Raw genomic sequence first — 18,028 nt, 5'->3', positions numbered from 1 at the left:
TACTTGCAATACTGAAGTCTGTTGCTGTTGTATAGTAATCTTGCAGTGAAATTGATTGTGTTAATGAGTAACTAAATCTCAGGTTTCAGAAACAGAAACCAATGCATATTCCACAATGTGTTGAAAGCACTTAAAAAATTGCATGTATCAGGGGTTTAACACTGTCCTATGACAGGGTGCTTTTATGCCCTCATAAAGTTAATTTGTATGACTTTTAATTTTTTTTTAAATCTCCGTAACAATTTATGTAGGATACATGTAATTCAAATTACATTTAAATTTCATTTAAAATTTTTTTTAAAAAAATAAGCTTTTTATTCAGAGTTCTTATTTCCCGGTCATGCATCTCAACTTTGGAATCTGAAATATAAGACTTTTGAGCATGTACTTGCTTTTATTATGTGGACTTGAAGGGGTAGTTCAGCAAGTAAGTATGTGCATTCTTTTCAGTGGTGTAAAACGCTAACCTGCATTACTATATGAAAGATTCTGAAAGTTTATTAAAGAAATTAGTGATAAATTGAAAGCCAGACTTCTCCAACACCACCTGAACAAGTGTTCCTGGTGTAACGTAGGTAAATGAATTTCTGAAACAACGCAGCATGGAACAGCAGTATCAGGAGGAACAAACTTGTGATGGTGTGAAGTTGCTCCTAATTTGATGAAGATCTTGTAATATAACATTCTGGATCATGAATTTCATGAAGTTCTGACTACTTTTATATTTTGATGTGAAAAATTCTTGTGGTAGAGATAAGGTTCTCACACATTTTTGGAATCCTCGCTTTAATTTTTCTTTACTGTTTCAGACCTCTTCTAGGCCTTATGCCTAAATAAAGAGACCAAGACATAGTGCTATGTTTTTTGCAGCAGGTAAAGCAAAGTCAAATTGGAGAGAAGAACTTCAAAGAGAAATCATAAAATCCTCGAGCAGTTTGGGTTAGAAGGGATCTTAAAGATCATCTAGTTCCAACCCCTCTGCCCTAAACAGGGACGCCTTCCACTAGAAATGCTCACTTGATTTCGTTTTGAACACACAAAATAGAAATTTTTCTGTCTGTAGCTTACAGGAAATTCAATATTAGCTAATAGTCATTTCTGATAATGGGCTAGGACCACAAAATATTATACTTAGTATGAGTTCCTTCAACACTTGAGACCTTTTCGTATGTTTAGATTTTTTTCAGCAACTCAATGTGATTATTGGTTTTAAGCCGGGTTCTGCCAGCCTTGTTGTGTAGCATTTTACCACTGTAATTGTACTGCTGAGTTAAATGTGGGTTATTTTATTATAGAGTAGCAGTTGACAATATGGCTATCAAATGTTGCTTCTGTACTTTTCCAGTTAAAATTAATGCTTTCAATATTGAGATGTTGGACTGATGCATATCCATTCACATTTTAACATGAACTTAGTGACTCAAGAAATAGAGTTAGCAGTTAGGAAAACTCATTTCAGAGCCTAGACAGAGATCCAGAGAAAACAGGACTTCATAGTTAACAGATGCATTTTATAAATATTTGGAGTGATGTTCTAGCACTCTTAAAATCAATGACACCTGTGTAAAATGTCAGAGCACAGCAGGCACAAAAGTCTCCATTTTAATGAACAGGGATGCTGTGGTTTCTAAAGAGTATTACATGACTGATGCCCTTGATCCTGCAATTGAATCCATGTGGGTGGATCCTTTCATCAATAGAAAACTGACTTTGCAGCTAAGACTTCTGTCAGCACTTCATAGGTGTATAAAGGTTATTAGAGTTAAAATAGCACCTGCTACTACAATCTTTTGTGCCTGTTTTTGCAATTAAATTTTATATCACTCTTTGAGCATCTACCTGGGATTACTTTTCCTGTTCTTTTGGGTTTATATAGAAGCAATGATAATGAAAACTTCTTTTGTGGGTCTTCTGATAAGCATTCTGATAGATTAGAAATATTTCACCATATGGATTGGACATAGATTTCTCAGGCTTATTTCTCATCTTACATATGCTGCAGTCACTTACTGAGGACATTCTCAAATTCAGAGAAGATAGTGGTATCCATGTCATCACAACACTAACAAAGTTCATTGCATATAGAACTGCTTCCAACGGATACAGAAAATCTGTTTTGTAATTTCAGCATTTCACTTGAATCCCTATGCTGAAAATCTCAGTTACAGAATAATTTTTCTTTTCCGTGGTATGTATGACTCCCTGCCTGTACCCAAAGCAGAAAAGTGCTCAGGTGTCTTCAGAAGTTTTGACTAAACATGTGGGTACATAGAGGTCAGTCTGAATAAGGCAGTTCTGGGCTGTAGCTGAAAAAATCTAAAAGCAGGAACATGGGTTAAAAAAGGGCAGAAGCTCTTAAAAGTACTAGGCAAATGCACAAGAGTGGTGGGGTGTATGTTCTATGTGGATGCTTCTTAAAAACAGACAAAGCTCTCAATTTCAACAGATTCCTCTGGTATTAGTATGGGATACATCTGCTAGAGGTCTGATAGAAACAGTCCTGGGGCTTTTTTCCTACATGGATAGCAGTAGGATGTAGTTACTAAACTTTATGTAGACATTAATTGCTGGAGATGGAGAGATTACTAAAGAAATTGCAGTTCTTGATCACTGCCAACATTGTATTCCTATCACATAATACATTAGGGGCTTTTCTTTTCTTCTCTGTTTATGTTCTGACACCATGTGGCCTGAGCTTTACTAATAGTGAATTAGTACAAATACTACTAATCTATACAGCAAGCTCTTAAAGAGAAGTAAAAACTATTACCTACATTGTGCTGAAACGCTGTTTCTAAAAGAATGATAGAACTGATGCCACATATAGTTCTTGGTTCTTTTTGACTTACGTATTTGTTCATTTAGAAAAAAAAGGGGCAGAGATATATTTTACGTTTTCATAGGTCAAGCACAAGACCTAACAGCATAGACTCTAAATTTTGAGCTTAAGTAGAAAAAGAATGATCAAATGTAGCAAGAATGTTTTTGAAACCAGAATAAAAAGCTGTTGGAGATCATTACAGAAAAAAAAAAATTAAAAAAAAACCCCTCCACAATGCTGTGTTCTTTTGCTCAGGCCAGTAAAACTCAAAAAACATCTGGCGATTTTCTGTTTCTGCTGCAGAAAAAAAATTCTTGGTCCTTCAGGGAGCATCTCTAAGGATAATGTGAGCCAAGGGGGGGCTAAGCAGTCTGCAACACTGGTCCTCAAATAAGTGTAGTGTAATGGAGAATATTAATGAGGGAATATAAGGTGTTTGAAGTTCACAGAATCATACAATATCCTGAGTTGAAAGGAATGCATCAAAGTCTGTCTCTTGGCCCTGCACAGCACCATCCCCAAGAGTCACACCATGTGCCTGAGAGCATTGTCCAAACACTTCTTGAACTCTGTCAGGCTGCTGCTGTGACCACTTCCCTGGGGAGCCTGTTCCAGTGTCCAGCCACCCTCTGGGTGAAAAACCTTTTTCCAACCTAAACTTCCCCTGGCAGAACTTCAGGCCATTCCCTTGGGCCCTGTCACTGGGCACCACAGAGAAGAGATCATTTTATGCCCCTCCTCTTCCCCTCACAAGGAAGTGTAGACTGCAATAAGGTCTCCTCTCAGTCTCCTCCAGGCCAAACAGACCAAGTGACCTCAGCTGCTCCTTATATGGTGTCCCCTCAAGGTCCATCACCATTTTTATTGCCCTCCTTTGGATGCTTTCCACTATTTTTATGTCTTTCTTGTATCGTGGCACCAAAACTGCCCCCAGCACTCGAGGTGAGGCTGCCCCAGTGCAGAGCAGAGTGGGACAATCTTGCCTGGCTGGTGATGCTGTGCCTGATGCCCCCCAGGACATGCTTGGCCCTCCTGGCTGCCAGGGCACTGCTAGCTCATGTTCAACTTGCCCTTGACCAGGACACCCAGGTCCCTCTCCACAGCTCTGCTTTTCAGCAGCTCATTGCCCAATCTGTCTGTACAAGTTACTCTAGTTTTGCGTAATCTCAAAAGCTGTAGGTTACCATTTAGAACTTGTTTGAATTCCAGTGTGAAATTTATCTTTCCTGTGTTTATTTCTGATGATCACCTATGAGTATTTCAGCTGACTTTGATTTGGTTCATGCTTCTCATTTCTACTTTACAGGCTCAGTTTGATATTGCTGTTGCGAGTGAAATTATGGCCATCCTGGCACTTACCACCAGCCTTCAAGATATGAAAGAAAGACTGGGGAAAATGGTGGTGGCTAATGACAAGAAAGGAGAACCAGTAACAGCAGAGGATTTGGTATGTTCAGTGCTGTAGAGACCTGTGAATAACCTCAGACATGCCTGTTTTGCCTCTTGAAGCATTAAAAAGGCAGGTGCACGCCAAGGATTTTGCTTTGAACAGCACAGTCAGATATCAAAGAAAGATCATCTTCTGGGCCAAAACCTGCTTGAGAATGAGAACAAGATGTAGAACTCATTTCTTCAACTCTGGTAACATCTGGTTCAGGAAGCCTCTGGTCTCCATAACCTACTTGGATCATTTTCTGCAGTTCTTAAGGCAAACAAATTCGGTGCTGGAGGGAGTCAAAGTGCGGACTCTTATTTGAGAGAGCTGGTAATGTTTGCTACTGTACTGAGTCTGCTCAGATGTTACTATGATAGTTACCACATGAATGCCTCTTCCACTGAATCAGAATGGAAACAAGCTGTTCTTAATTCAAAGGTTGCTGATAGTGCTTGGGACAGGGTTATCTGTCTTCTTTTTTTTTTTTTTTTTTTTTTTAACCTTAACTAGTTGCTGTTTTCTTATTCCCTACTTTAGCTTCTGAAAAAAATCAGTGTGTTTTTTCTTTAAATCCCCTTCTATCCCTTGTATCCGGCCTGTGAGTCGTTGAACAGTGATTGGAAGGTCACACGTGGTTGTATATGGCAGGTTCTGGTGCAGCCAGAAGCTACCAGTTGACATTTGTAATCAGCTGCATGCCAGGAGTAGTCTAATGCCAGCCCACTGGTGATGGCTGCCTGTATCACAGAGGCTCTGTATGTTTTCTCCTGTTTCTCCCTGTTCTGTGAACATCTGCTCAAACTTACTGAGTATTGAATGAGTAAAGCAATGAGTGTCCTGCCTTGTCAGCAAAGATAGCAAATCTGCAAGTCAGGGACACCTTCACAGGCTTAGTGGATTCCAGTTTAATAAAGAAAAGAAAACATATCTAGTGTGCCTGGATTTAAGAATGAAATTAAGATAAAGTTAAAAATTTCTTAATACAGTCATCATTACAATTCAAAGTAAGTCATCTACTCCCAATTATGCAAGAGACATGAAAAACTGCATTCAATATTCCAGCATTGAAGTTGTGCTTTTGCTTTTTAATTGTATAACTTTGTCTTGGCCAAATGGAGGGGAATGTGGAATAAGTTACATTATAAGGCATATGCAAAATCTTTTAAATTATTTAGTGTTAGAATTAAAACTGCATTTGAAATACATGATTTTAATTTTGACACTACTTTTGTATGAAGGTACTTTAATTTATTAACATTGCAAAATATTTGGCCTGCTAACCACTTAATGCTAATCAGCTTGATGAATGAAGGAAATAGCTTTTCCATAGGGGCAAAAGAATTTTAGAACGTTTACACTGTGTTCCTAAAATGAAAGTAGTGCTCAGCGAAATGTCTGTTACTAATTCAGTTTTCTTTGTCCTTTTTAAAAACAAACTTCCTATGCTTAGTATCTCAATCATTTGATAGTGTTGCTTGTACTGAACATATGTTTCTAGTTGTTCTTTAAAGCAGTGTTTTGTATTATACAAAAGAAAAACCGCCCAGAAAGAAAAAAATCACAGTCTGAAGGACATGTGTTATGAGTATCTGCAGCTATGCTGCTGCATTCTTTTTCTTCTGGAGGTTCTCCATACCATGCACAGGAAAGACTTGTGTGCATGTCATGACTGGGAGGTGCAGAAACTCTTACCTCTTTTGTTGTGCAGTGTGTTAAAAATGAGTATGGGAACTTTGGGAGTAAGCAGAATATGATTTTGTGGTTAAGGATGTAAAGCATCTCTTTGGCACATTCTATTCCTGTGGTTTTGCAAAACTTACACGTGGTGCTCTGTCCACACAAACTGATTCTTACAGCACATAAGGAGTTATGCATTCCTCAGCTGGTTTAATACTAAGGAGCTAAACAACTGAAATTTATGGAAAGAGTGAAACACCATCAAGAACTTTGAACCAGGAGAAATTATTTTCTGTTGTCTCAGGTTGAGCATCCAAAATTGGTGAATATCTTTGATTCAGAACCTGTGTACAGGTTTCTCTTCTGAAGAATGGGAACAATTGTTCATTTCTGAAGACTTACTAATATTAGTGAAGAAGTCAGATACTGTGGTGTTGGGATTTTAAAAATGTCAAAAGAAATTAGTGGGGTATCAAATTAAATGCTGCTTACTTCATACAAGGAGAGAGAGCTTATGAATAACCATACTGCACTGGTGAAAATGTACTGTATGAAGTTGAATCCTCTGGAAACAACAGCAGGAGAAGTATAATCAAAGACAATAATAAGTCATAATTCATATGGACAAAGAAGATAAATTTCTGTTCTATCATGTAGCATTTCATCTCTGTTGCTGGTTTCTTCCCACAGGTGGTCAGTCTGTTTGAACAGCCTGCAGCTAAACCTACTGTTTCTAGAGTTTAAATGCAGTCTCTACTCTTCCCCTGCAGCTTGTGCTGCCTGTGTTGATACAATCCAAGGATTAGATCTTGAGAAAATTTTCTTACATGTCAAGAGGTTCGATGTGAAGCCATTCTCCTGAATTTTCATCCTCCTTTCAAGTCAGGGTCAGGGAAGAGGTAAAGCTCTGTAGTTCAGAAGGGAAGGATCTCAAGACAGCTGAACAAAGGAAAAACACTGTACAAGATTTTAGAATGCTCTCAATCCAGGTTCAATAATTTTGACTTTTATTTCTGTAAAACAAAATCCAGTTTAAAAGCTTGAATCTGTCATAGTCCATTGACATGGAACATTTTAGCCAAAAGAACTGCAATTGCATATAGTTCTAAAAAACTTTAAAGGCAACTTTATCATGAGAAATACCACACAACCTGAATAATGGGTCAATTCTACCTATCATTGAAAAAATTTCTGGGGTTCATGTTTATATCCTACACAAATTGAATTTATGCAAGTTTAAATGTTTTGACAGTAATCTGTACTTCTTTGAAATCTATGTGAACCAAAACCACTAAACCTTTCTCTGTGATTTGTTTCCAGATGTACACACAAAATATTTCACAAAAATACAATTGCTCTTAATTTTGACTTTATATGCAATATATTTATAATAATACAATAGTAAAACCTAAAATACACATTGGCAGATATAAACCATATGCAGAGACAGGCTAGAAGTAATAGAAAAAAGATAAATTGAATATTTCATGAATTGAGAAGACTCTTTCCACAAGAGTAATGGATTAAATGTCTATCCTCTGTAATGGAATATGTTGAACTCTTTGCCAAAATGTGGTGCTCATTGTACAGTATTTTGAAGACTTAATTGCTTTTTGGCTTTTATAGTGAGGCAGAATTCTGATGGACACATACCATATTTTTATGTGAAGCTAAATCGGTATATATGCCCTAGATCAGTATTTCAGCAGATATGAAAAATATTAAATAAATATGTCACTATTTTTTTTAAATCAGGCTTCTTCTCATCTTACTTTCTACGCCATACTGTTGGATTTCAGTAATTCCGGGACCAAAAAAAAAAAAATAGCTTCATATTTACTTACATAAATGATTGTCAGCTAGCAAGATTTTGTTCTCTGGTTCATCAGAACCATTGTGTACCTTGTTCACTTCAAACAAAAGAAGTTGCAGTTCTCAGATTATGGTTTAAGGTTTAGTTTTTTACAGGACTGAAATTGCAGAAAGTGTTATTATTTTGTTAGAGACTATAGTTTCAATTGAAGGGAAGTTACAAGTACTTCATTATTTTTCTTATAAAGAAAAGGGTTTTTCTCTGCTCTTCAGTCTGTGTAGCCTTTATTCATTTCATAGCAGTTACTTTCAATCACTTTCCTTGTCATCTGATGCTGGCTTTCATTTCCACTCTTGGTAGACTTCAGAGACTGCTCCACTGGAAGTTGCTTTGAAAGTATTTTGGATTTTCATCTAAGTTTGCCTTTCCTGTGTTACGAGTATAATTTATTTTGTGCTCTGTGATCTGTGCTGTCCTGGGGAGCATACCTGCCCTGACGGCTGGTGGATAGATGGAAGGAGCATTATTTTCAGGAATACTTGTGATCAGTTTCAGGAAGGAACCCAGAAAAGTTGGATGTCTGTATACAATTGATTCAGAGCCCTGCTTCTTTCTTCTGACAGGGAGTTAGTGGAAAGCTAGTGATCTTTGGGCTCTCACACATTTAATTGCTGTGTGTCTAAGCCCTTAATTCTTTTATAAAAAGTTTGTCTACCTTTTCTGAATTGGAAATAGGAACCTGATTCCTTAAATAGCTTTGAGAATTGGATCCAGGACTTGGAGTGAGCTGTAGGAATTGTTTACTAGATACTTGGAGGATTGAGGATACAAACAAATGAAGACTTTATTCTCCCAGTCCTGTCAGATAAGTGTGAAAGCTTTATTTTTTGTGTAGCTTTTAAGGACTGCTGTTGACACCAAACCTGGTTAAGAACCATGGGAGGCAGATAGACACAAGATAGGCCTATTGGAGTATTTATGTTTTGGTTTGGTTTTGCTTTCAGCTTCAAATAAAATGAATTGTTGTGTCCAGAATGCATGTCTAGTATTTCCCAAATAATGCATAAGTAATATCTCCCAAAAAGTTAAAATGCAGAGGAAGTATTTTTTTACTTCACTGTTTTTATCAGATTGGTGAAGATATCAGAAAGCATAGGAGGCAGGATTTGAGCCATTGCTTTTTAGAAGGGGTAGGGGAGGAAGCTGGGGGAGAAGTGTCCTGATTTTATTTTTCACTTCTTCTTCCCTCAAGTCTTCTTTCCAGTAGGGCTGATGTGTGGCTGCTCAGGTAGTTATTCTTGCTGTTGACCACTTCAAAGACCTGATGTAAAGTTTTGCATTTGGCTTTTTTTTTCCTCCATAAATGAGAGTATTTGGGTATGTAGGCAACATATAGCACCAGGCTGTTTCTGTAGAAGCGGTAGAGCTTCACCCATTTTGAAAGAGCTGGAGCGCTTACGTTTCTTTGTGTTTTAATCCTGGCTTCTAAAATTAACATCTTAAGGAACAGCAGTCTATTCCTTTGCTCATTCAGAAGATGAAAAACTAGGCTGTTTTGGTATCATTTTCTCATATCTTTGTGGATCCATTGGGGTTTGTAAATAGTGGGAAATGCAAAGTGCAAAGAAAAATCTTTTTCTTCCCACTCTCTCCCTCACAGTCCTCCAAGGAAACACTTGCTATGCATTAGTAGACACCAGTTTTAATATTTTGGTTTCAATTCAGTTTTATCTAAGGCCAAATATTCTGCGTCATTTTCCTCTGAAGTCCATGCTCAGATGTGATGCTCAGAAAGGGGAAAATTTAATTTAATTACTCAATCACCACATACTTTTATGTCTCTTATCTGTTGCCGTCAAAATTTTCATGCAGACTTTGATTGCTCAAATTTTGGGTTAGTTGACAAAAGCTGTGTTGAGAATTATACAGGCACTGGTTTTATTGCTTTTCTTCATTTGGATATTATTGTTCGTCTCTTTATAGGCTGCTTGGATATTGTACCCATGTTTTTCAATCTTCATTTTAAACAATTTACAGCAGCTAGGATTTTTGTTTGGTTTTCATGTTTCTTTTCAATACAAAAATATATTAAATTCATTTTGTTTTGCATTCTCTGGCAAGTCTATGAGCCACTCTTTATAACACTACTGTGGTTTTTTTGAACCATGATCTAGTTTTTTCAAAACAAAACACATCATCTCAAAATCAAAGTAATTCAAGAATGAATTTGAACATATGTTGGTGGTTTCTAGATAGCACTCTTCATATAGTCTGATAGTCATGTGCACACTCTGTAGCCTTTTATTTTTTCTAAAGTGAGCATTGAAATTTGGTGTAGAGGGATGTAATGATTTTTTTTTTTTTTTAAGGTCAGTCAGTGTAAAATCTATACTTCAACAAAATTTTAGAGAGGACTAAGGTTTTTTACAACCAAAAGTCTGCAATTTGCTCAGCTCCTTTTGTGCTTCCATCATCACAGTAAGGCACCTCTAACTTTTAGTCTTCTGATGTATTTGTTATCTGCCCCTGGTAAACTCTGTGGCTGCTTCATCCTGTATCTCTTATGTATATATTTGTACAAGTCTTGAAAAGTTCCCTTTCTGGTTGTTGCTAGCTATAGATTTATGCTATTGATTCTGTCATAAAAGAAATACACCTGTCATTCTTTAGGCATTCTTAGCAAGTTATTGTCTTCCTGCTATCTCAGGTCTCAGTGGCCTTTGGCACTTCATCTTTTGTTACCTTGAACATCCTCATGCTGATCACTAAATTCTGTTTCTGACCTCTCCATGAAATAGGACAATGAAATTACCTGGTGCCTTTTAAGTGTATTCAGAACAAAATAATTTTTGATTTTGACACATTCTAAGTACAGGATTTTAGAAGTCTTGAGGTAATATCTAAATAATATGCATGACTTGAACACTGCTTTGAACTGTGAGAGTTGTTTTAACTATAAACTTAAGTGTAACTTGGAAATGTTGCACCTTAGAATTGACTTCTAAGTCAGTAAAAATGTGGACTCTTGTTTTTTAGGGAGTAACTGGTGCTTTGGCAGTTTTGATGAAAGATGCAATTAAGCCTACACTAATGCAGACATTAGAGGTAAGTATGGCTTATGATGCCTGCCCTTCTCCAACTTTCAAATTCCATATTGTTCTGATCGTGCTTCTCTTCAGCAGCTCTGCTTGACTTTCAAAGTTCAAGCCAGAGTCAGATCCATAAAGGGATTCTAGCAAATGTTCATTTGTTTATGTTAACTATTCGACTCTATCTGCATTTATATCTTTTTGGTGGTTTTCTTTCTCTTTGAGATCTGGCTGTAGTCATAATTTTACCTAGTGTTGCAAACAAGCTGCAGTGCATTGTTGAGCTGGTTCTGAGCACACTGGGAGGCAGGTTGGTCATGTGAGTCACAGATTTGCTGCTGTTTCCCACCTTGTTCTTATGGGGAAGTTTCCTTTTTATGTACTTCCTTTTATAGGGATGTTCCCATGACGATTCCCACAGCCCAGCATTTTGTGTGGAAAGAAGAAGCTTTGCTGTGGCCTTTCTAACCTGTACTACAGTTTGTGCCATTCTTAATCACAGGAGGGTCCTTTTAGCTGTTTATGCATTTTCAAAAGATGGCTCCCAGCCACCCTGTCTTGCCATAGTGCCGTCATGGACTAAATGAAGCTTTGATGGGCTATGAGAGGAATGTTTTACACCTACCCTAGTGAGCTTGCTTCCAAAAGCTTAAAGAATGTAGAATTAGTGCAACCTAACTTTGTGCTTGGGCAGTCTAGTATTGATGTTTTGGCAGGAAACTGAATGATGAGCAACATTCAATGGGAGAAGGAAAAAGAAAAAAGGAAATAATGAAACAGCAAATGCACTTGGAGAAAAATCAGTGTTTGTTTTTTTTTTTTTCCATTTGACTATCAAAATTACATAGCTGGAATATTTCACAACAATTTTTGATATGGTGAAAAGTTGAAGAACGCAGAAAGATACCAGTGCAATCAATCTCCAGTTTGATAAAATTACCAGATTAAAATGTCTCATTTTCTACAGCATGTCAAAGTGATAACTAACTTTTCGCTTTTGTCTTTGGATCGGGATAACTTCCTTGTCTCAGGGAATATTAGAAAAATAGAATTTAAGTCTATGTTATTTTATTATAGCCATCTTAATTATTTTCCCCTGCAAAGAAAATCTGTTCTTTCATGTGGCTGTATGAGTGTGTGATAATTTTAATGTAACATCCAATAGCAGAAACTGGAGGTCACATAGGATCAAGAATGTCACAGCCAGAGCTGAGTATTAAGTCACCACTTGGATAACATTGTGTGTGTTAAGCTCCTGTGACAAGGTAGCTCTGATTCTGACTGTGTAGTCACTCTGTTTGCACATTGCGTATCTGTTGGAAAATACTGTGGTTTTGTTGCAGTGTTCGGAAAGACAATTATAAATGTCAGGAGAGTTTCTTTTGATTGATAGGAATTTGGTTCTGGGACATGCATGCATATATTTTTTTCCCTGCATTTCTTTATATTCACATTTCTATGCAATAAAATTCCTGCCTTTTATGTGGTATTCTTTTCTAGTCTAATCTATGCTATGGCTGAAACATCTGCCAACTTTCATCAAACACTATTGCTTGTTAGCAGGACCCTGACCACATTACCCAAAGATACATTTTTCCCCTAAATTCTTCTCACAAAGTTATTTTTAAAACAGCAAACTTAAGCAGCTTGGAAGACTGCTTCATGCTCCACTCCTCCTCTTTGAGTCTTAAAGATGAGTTTTTGTCACCCTTTGGATACTTTCTGGCTTGCAGGCTAATGTAAGTCACAAATCAAAGAGTGGAGATCCCCAGTTTATCTAAATGTTTTCCAAGATAGTGCTCTGCTTTGGCTGATGTCCTTTTGGACTGTGTCATTGCTCTCATGTAGGATCACAGAGCCTGCTGAGCTGGAAGGAACCCCCGAGGATCACCAAGTCCAGCTCCTGGCCCTGCACAGGACCATCCCCAGAGTCACACCATGTGCCTGAGAGCACTGTCCAAACACTTCTTGAACTCCATCAGGCTGGTGCTGTGACCACTTCCCTGGGGAGCCTGTTCCAGTGTGCAACCACCCTCTGGCTGAAAAACCTTTTCCTGATATCCAACCTAAACCTCCCTGACATAATTTCAGGCCATTCCTTCAGGCCCTGTCACTGGTCACCACAGAGAAGAGATTGGTGTCTGCCCCTCCTCTTCCACTCATGAGGAAGTTGTAACTGCAGTGAGGTCTCCCCTTGGTCCCTTGGTCTCTTTCAGGCCAGACAGACCAAGTGACCTCAGCCACTCCTCATATGGCTTCTCCTCAAGGCCCTTCACCATCTTTGTTTCCTTCCTTTGGATGCTCCCTAATGGCTTCATGTCCTTTTTTACACTGTGGCCCCCAAAACTGCCCCAGCACTCGAGGTGAGGCTGCCCCAGTGCAGAGCAGAGTGGGACAATCCCCTCCCTTGCCCGGCTGGCGATGCTGTGCCTGATGTTCCTCAGGACACACTTGGCCCTCCTGGGGATGCAGTGGCCTGCTCTAGTGCTGCCTATGCTGTTGAGCTCTCTTCATTATTTTTAATGCTTCATCTGAATAATGCTTCATCTGAATAGCAAGAGGTGCTACTTTTAATAGCTTCAGTAAAAAAAAAAAAAAAAAAAAAGGAAAAAGGAGGGGAACAAGGAACATGTGCCCTGCACACTTTTGAATTTACTCTAGTGAACTGCTTGTGAGTTTAGAGCCCTCTAGCATGACAGATTTTAAGCCAAACAAATCCTAGTATACCCTGAGGCAGATGTAGATAGTTGTAGGTAGATGCAATAATGTTTCTTCTGCTATAGGTAATGCCATTTTTCTGATGAATGTGTGAATTGCAAATCAGAAATAAGGATAACTGAAGCCTACATTACACTTGAAATACACTTGAAATCCTAATAAGTAGTACCCAAAAGTTAGCATTTTAAGTTTCCAAAGAGGTTACCAAAAATAATTGGGCAACATAATCCTAATCCCTTCAGGGAGAAAAAGTTCTTCATAAAAGTGTAAAGACCTTTAGCAACAGCACTGCAATTTGACAACAGTAAAATTAGAAATGATCCTACAGCACATAGGTGGTGGAAAAATAATATGGTTATAGAGAACACAAATACAGCTGAGAAGGCACCATGGACCCATCTGGCAATTAGGGATGAAACTGTTCACCAAAGCAGGTCATCCAGATCACTTTGGAGAATGGCAAAAAGACTATTGGTGAGGGAGAGCAGGAGATCTGGATGACTGACAGTTGATTTGGCTGATTTAATATGTAAGTCCTAGTGTCTGTGGGTAAGCAGTGGCTGGAAGTAGCCATTGCAGAGATAGGAGCCAAATAGAAGTAGCCAGTGCAGCTGCACTCCTCTGTGATCTGGCCACGAGCCTGTAGGTGGGAATTGTGTTAAGCCGTGGAAGTCTGAGGAGTTGCTTCTAAGGGCCTGTGAAAAGGGAGAAGAACAACATGCTGGGTCGATTTGTACCAGCTTTATATGGATGTCTGCATGCACTGGGGAAGAGACTTAGAAGGTCATAAATCAAAAATGACCGAATGTCAGTCCTGTGTGGAACTGAACTGGCAACTTATGTCAGTGCTTTTTTTCATATGTGTGTTCATTGATGTGTGTTTTAATTTGCTGGTTTTTAAAGAGGTTTTGTGGTGGGTTGCTTTCTGTCACGGTCCTGCTACTCTGACACCATAAATTCTGCCTGAAACTGTTAGTGATCGACAGTGTTTTATATGCAGGAATGACAGTAAAAATCTCAAAATGGGAGACACAGAGCACTCCATTTACAATAACCACAAACTTCAGTGGAACTTACATCCAGTGCTGTAAAATTGAGATTACTTTGTTTGGAATGTACATAATGATTTCATAGTGTTTATCCATGTTTCTCATGACAGATTTGTTCTCTTGTCAACTGATCCCTTAATGTTTAGCATTTATTTATACCATGCGTAACAGAGCAGCTGCTCTATGGGACAGCCCTTTGTAGTTGCAGGCTGGCTGCTCTGGGATGGTTTGTTGTGTTACTTTTGAAGTGCCAATCACAGTAAAGATGAGAGAAGGATGGTAATAAGTATTATAAATATCCTTCTAGCGGCCAGATAACTTCAAATATTTATTGACATTCTGGGTTTATTTTCTTTTACTGAAACTTGGGTAATAAAATTTTCTGTACTGAAAGCAGCCAGCAGAATGCATTTCTGTGCCACTGTTTGGTTCTCCATATAGTTTATTAAGAGTGTAGCAAAAATAAGTGGCAAAAACAATTGGTACAGATGGACTGGCACAGTCACTAAAGCTGGCCTGTGAAGACATTGTTGTCCCTATTCCAGTGTGTGCCTGAGGCTCCCAAGGCCCTTCTGGAGTTCACTCTCTTTAGTATCTAGACTTGACTTTTCTGCCAGGATTGCTCTTGTGAAAAAACAGTCCAGTAGCTTTTCCTTTTCTTTTGGTGGATTTCAGAGCTCTAGGGAGGGGCACCTGTCTATGCCAGTGATTTAGTAGTATGTTTGGATTTCAAGTTAGTCATGGGAGCCTCTTGACTTCCAATATTCTGGATTTTGGATCCTGCAGTCCAAATTTCCTTCCTACCCATGTTGTGTGGACAAACTCTTGGAAGCACAGTTGCACAGGGAATGTAGGAGGAGACCCTTCTGGCACCTCTCTTTGGATAGCTGCTGCGGTATGTGCTGGGCTGCCCAGTCACTGGCTGTGGCTCTGAGTCCGTGCATCTCATCTGCCCATGTGTGCACTGGGCTCTAACAAGACCAGCCCTTTAATTGCTTGCCACAAGAAATTAGGGCTTGGAAGAGTAAAATTAGACATACTGTGTAATAAAAGACAAATTGGAATAAATTGTATTGATGCCTTTTCCTGGTCTTAAAATCAAGAATCACAGTTAGAAGGGAAAAAGGGATTTTTACCTCTGTATTTATTTTAAGGATCCTTAGGTGCACACGTCCAGGTCGAATGCACCTCAATGCACCCGGCAATGCACACCCACAATTGATCTGGTATAACATTATATGTCTTACTAATTAGCATATCTATCAAAAATTCCCTGATGAGAGGCTTGAATGAGCCCCCCTCCCCAAGGAGCTTTCCCCTGGATGGTTCTATCTTGGTTTACAGAATGTGTTCTGGAGAGGACCTTGGGGTCTGGGGCACACTGATCCCTAGCTACGAAGCTTCTAAAATGTTTAGTCTCCTCGCTTGACAAACAAGGCCAAAAATGTAGGCAAAAAGCACTAAGAATACAGAAGTTATAAACAGGTATATAAAAGGGGTATAAAAGAAAAGGCAAAAAATCATCATGGCATCAGTATGGATCTGAGTCTGGTAGCTGAAAACTTGTGGTCTTACTTATTTGAATGCCAGAAGCGTAAATACTGGATTAAAGTAGAAGTAAAGCTTAAACTTGATTTGGTGGAAGTCGTTTGCATTTTATTCTGTATGTTACAAGCTCTTTGGAATAGGGATAACATATTTTGCACATCACCTGTTAAATGGATGCCCAATTAAACTTTGAAAGCATACATAGTTCATGTTAATTTTTTGCGTACCTGTGTGAAGTCCCAGTTGATGTTGCAGTATGTGTCCATTAGCAGATAGAAAACAAGAAAAGAAACCTAATCTTAAGTAAACACTATGAAGTCACTGTGTTTTAATTATAGTGATCTACATTGATTCTCTTGTTACAGGGCACAATTTCTCCTTATTTAGTTCTTTGGCTCCTGTTTCCACTCTAACATGTTCGAGGCAGAGTTACCTGAGTTGTAGCTTAATTGTGTCATTCCTGGAGAATAGCCCACCCATATGTGTGCACGTGGCAATGGCTAAAAAGTCACTCGTCTTTCTTCTGAGCAAAACAATTAATTATATATTATTACTTCTAAAGGAAGCAATAAGAAGAGGTGCTTTTTGTTGATACATCATTTTTGTATATAATTTCTATTCATCATTACTAAAATGTCTGTGTTTTCTGTAAAACACCGTTTAGATTACAGTAGTGAAATAGAGATTTCCTTATGTAGGTTGTTTCCTTAAGACACTGGTGGCTGGGGGAGGGAAGGAAGAAGAACCAGCTTGTATTATATGGTTAATAGTTTCCAGGTTGTGGCTCAGGGCTGTTGGATGTGCCCTACAGCTGATCCCTAGAACACTGTCCTCCTTAACTGGTGTCTCTGGTCAGAACTTGAGGGAGGTTGCCCTGTAGTTTGCCCGAGATTTTGAGGGTTGACAGTAGTTCCTAGTATGGAATGTGAGAAGAACATTAATGGAGATAATGTGAAATTGTCTGCTTACCTTTTCTTTGACCAGCTGGGCACTTTAAGATGCATAAACACAACTACAGGCATTTGTTTGCCTAAGTATTTTCTAGCAAAACAGCTGAAGTGACATCCTTCTGTCTGATTGTGTATTCTGATTTAGAGAAAAAGTAGCAGTTAATGTCATTTTACCTAATCCTAATCCCTTTCTGTGGATGCTTACTTTCTAATTTCTCCTTTCCTTGGGATGCCTTCCGAAAATATGAGAGGGAAGCTGAGAACTGTTTCCTACCTTAGAAATTCCCTATACCTAGTTAATTTGCTTATTCCTTGCTTCTCATTTCCCTGGTTTAGATTGGTCCGTGCTACAGAGTCAACTTTTCCTGTGTATTTGTATGGTGTCTGGTGCAGGAGAATTTGGCTCTGCACCTGGGTTCCCAACAGCAGCGAATGTTTTCCACTGTGTCAGTATCCCCACTGTACCCCAGCATGTCCCTTGCCATCTCCCTCTCCTGCTCCTTAAGCCTTGACTCTGGTTCCTCATGGCTTCTGCTGGCTCCTCTGCCTGCACAGGAATGGCTGTTGCAGCCAGTGAGGAAAACAGGAGCACACAGGGATGGAGTAGGGCTGGAGCTGGGCTCTTATTTGTGTATCTGCAGCAATGCATTTAGTGCTTGTTGTAGTTCATGTGCCAGAATAGCACACCACAGTATTAGAGCTGTGGAAATATGAAACATTATTAGTACAAAGTGGGGTGGCGAAGTTGTGCAAGTTACCTAAAGGTTGCACTACTGTCTGTTACCTTTCTAGGAATTAAGCAGGTTCTGACATCAAGGCCTGTCAGTGAATGAGGTCTCAAGAACCTGAGATGTACCTAGAACCCCTAAATTGTCTAGTGGCACTTTCTTGCTGTATGTGCTTTGATTAATACAAAATTTTGATTAGT

At 38.7% G+C, this 18,028-nt stretch overlaps 1 protein-coding gene across 2 annotated transcripts in view; it reads left to right on the top strand.

Annotated features, from left to right (window-relative positions):
* MTHFD1L (methylenetetrahydrofolate dehydrogenase (NADP+ dependent) 1 like) overlaps positions 1-18,028 on the top strand; it is a 149,160-nt gene that overhangs the window by 44,247 nt on the left and 86,885 nt on the right. For both annotated transcript variants that reach the window (XM_069010665.1, XM_069010666.1), the window contains 2 exons: positions 4,128-4,268; positions 10,783-10,851. In XM_069010665.1, the coding sequence (XP_068866766.1) occupies positions 4,128-4,268; positions 10,783-10,851 (210 nt within the window). The remainder of the gene's footprint in view (positions 1-4,127; positions 4,269-10,782; positions 10,852-18,028) is intronic.

This window comes from Aphelocoma coerulescens, chromosome 3, assembly GCF_041296385.1.
Source record: "Aphelocoma coerulescens isolate FSJ_1873_10779 chromosome 3, UR_Acoe_1.0, whole genome shotgun sequence".
Classification (NCBI taxonomy): Eukaryota; Metazoa; Chordata; class Aves; order Passeriformes; family Corvidae; genus Aphelocoma; species Aphelocoma coerulescens.
This window is presented reverse-complemented; position numbering and strand designations above follow the sequence as displayed.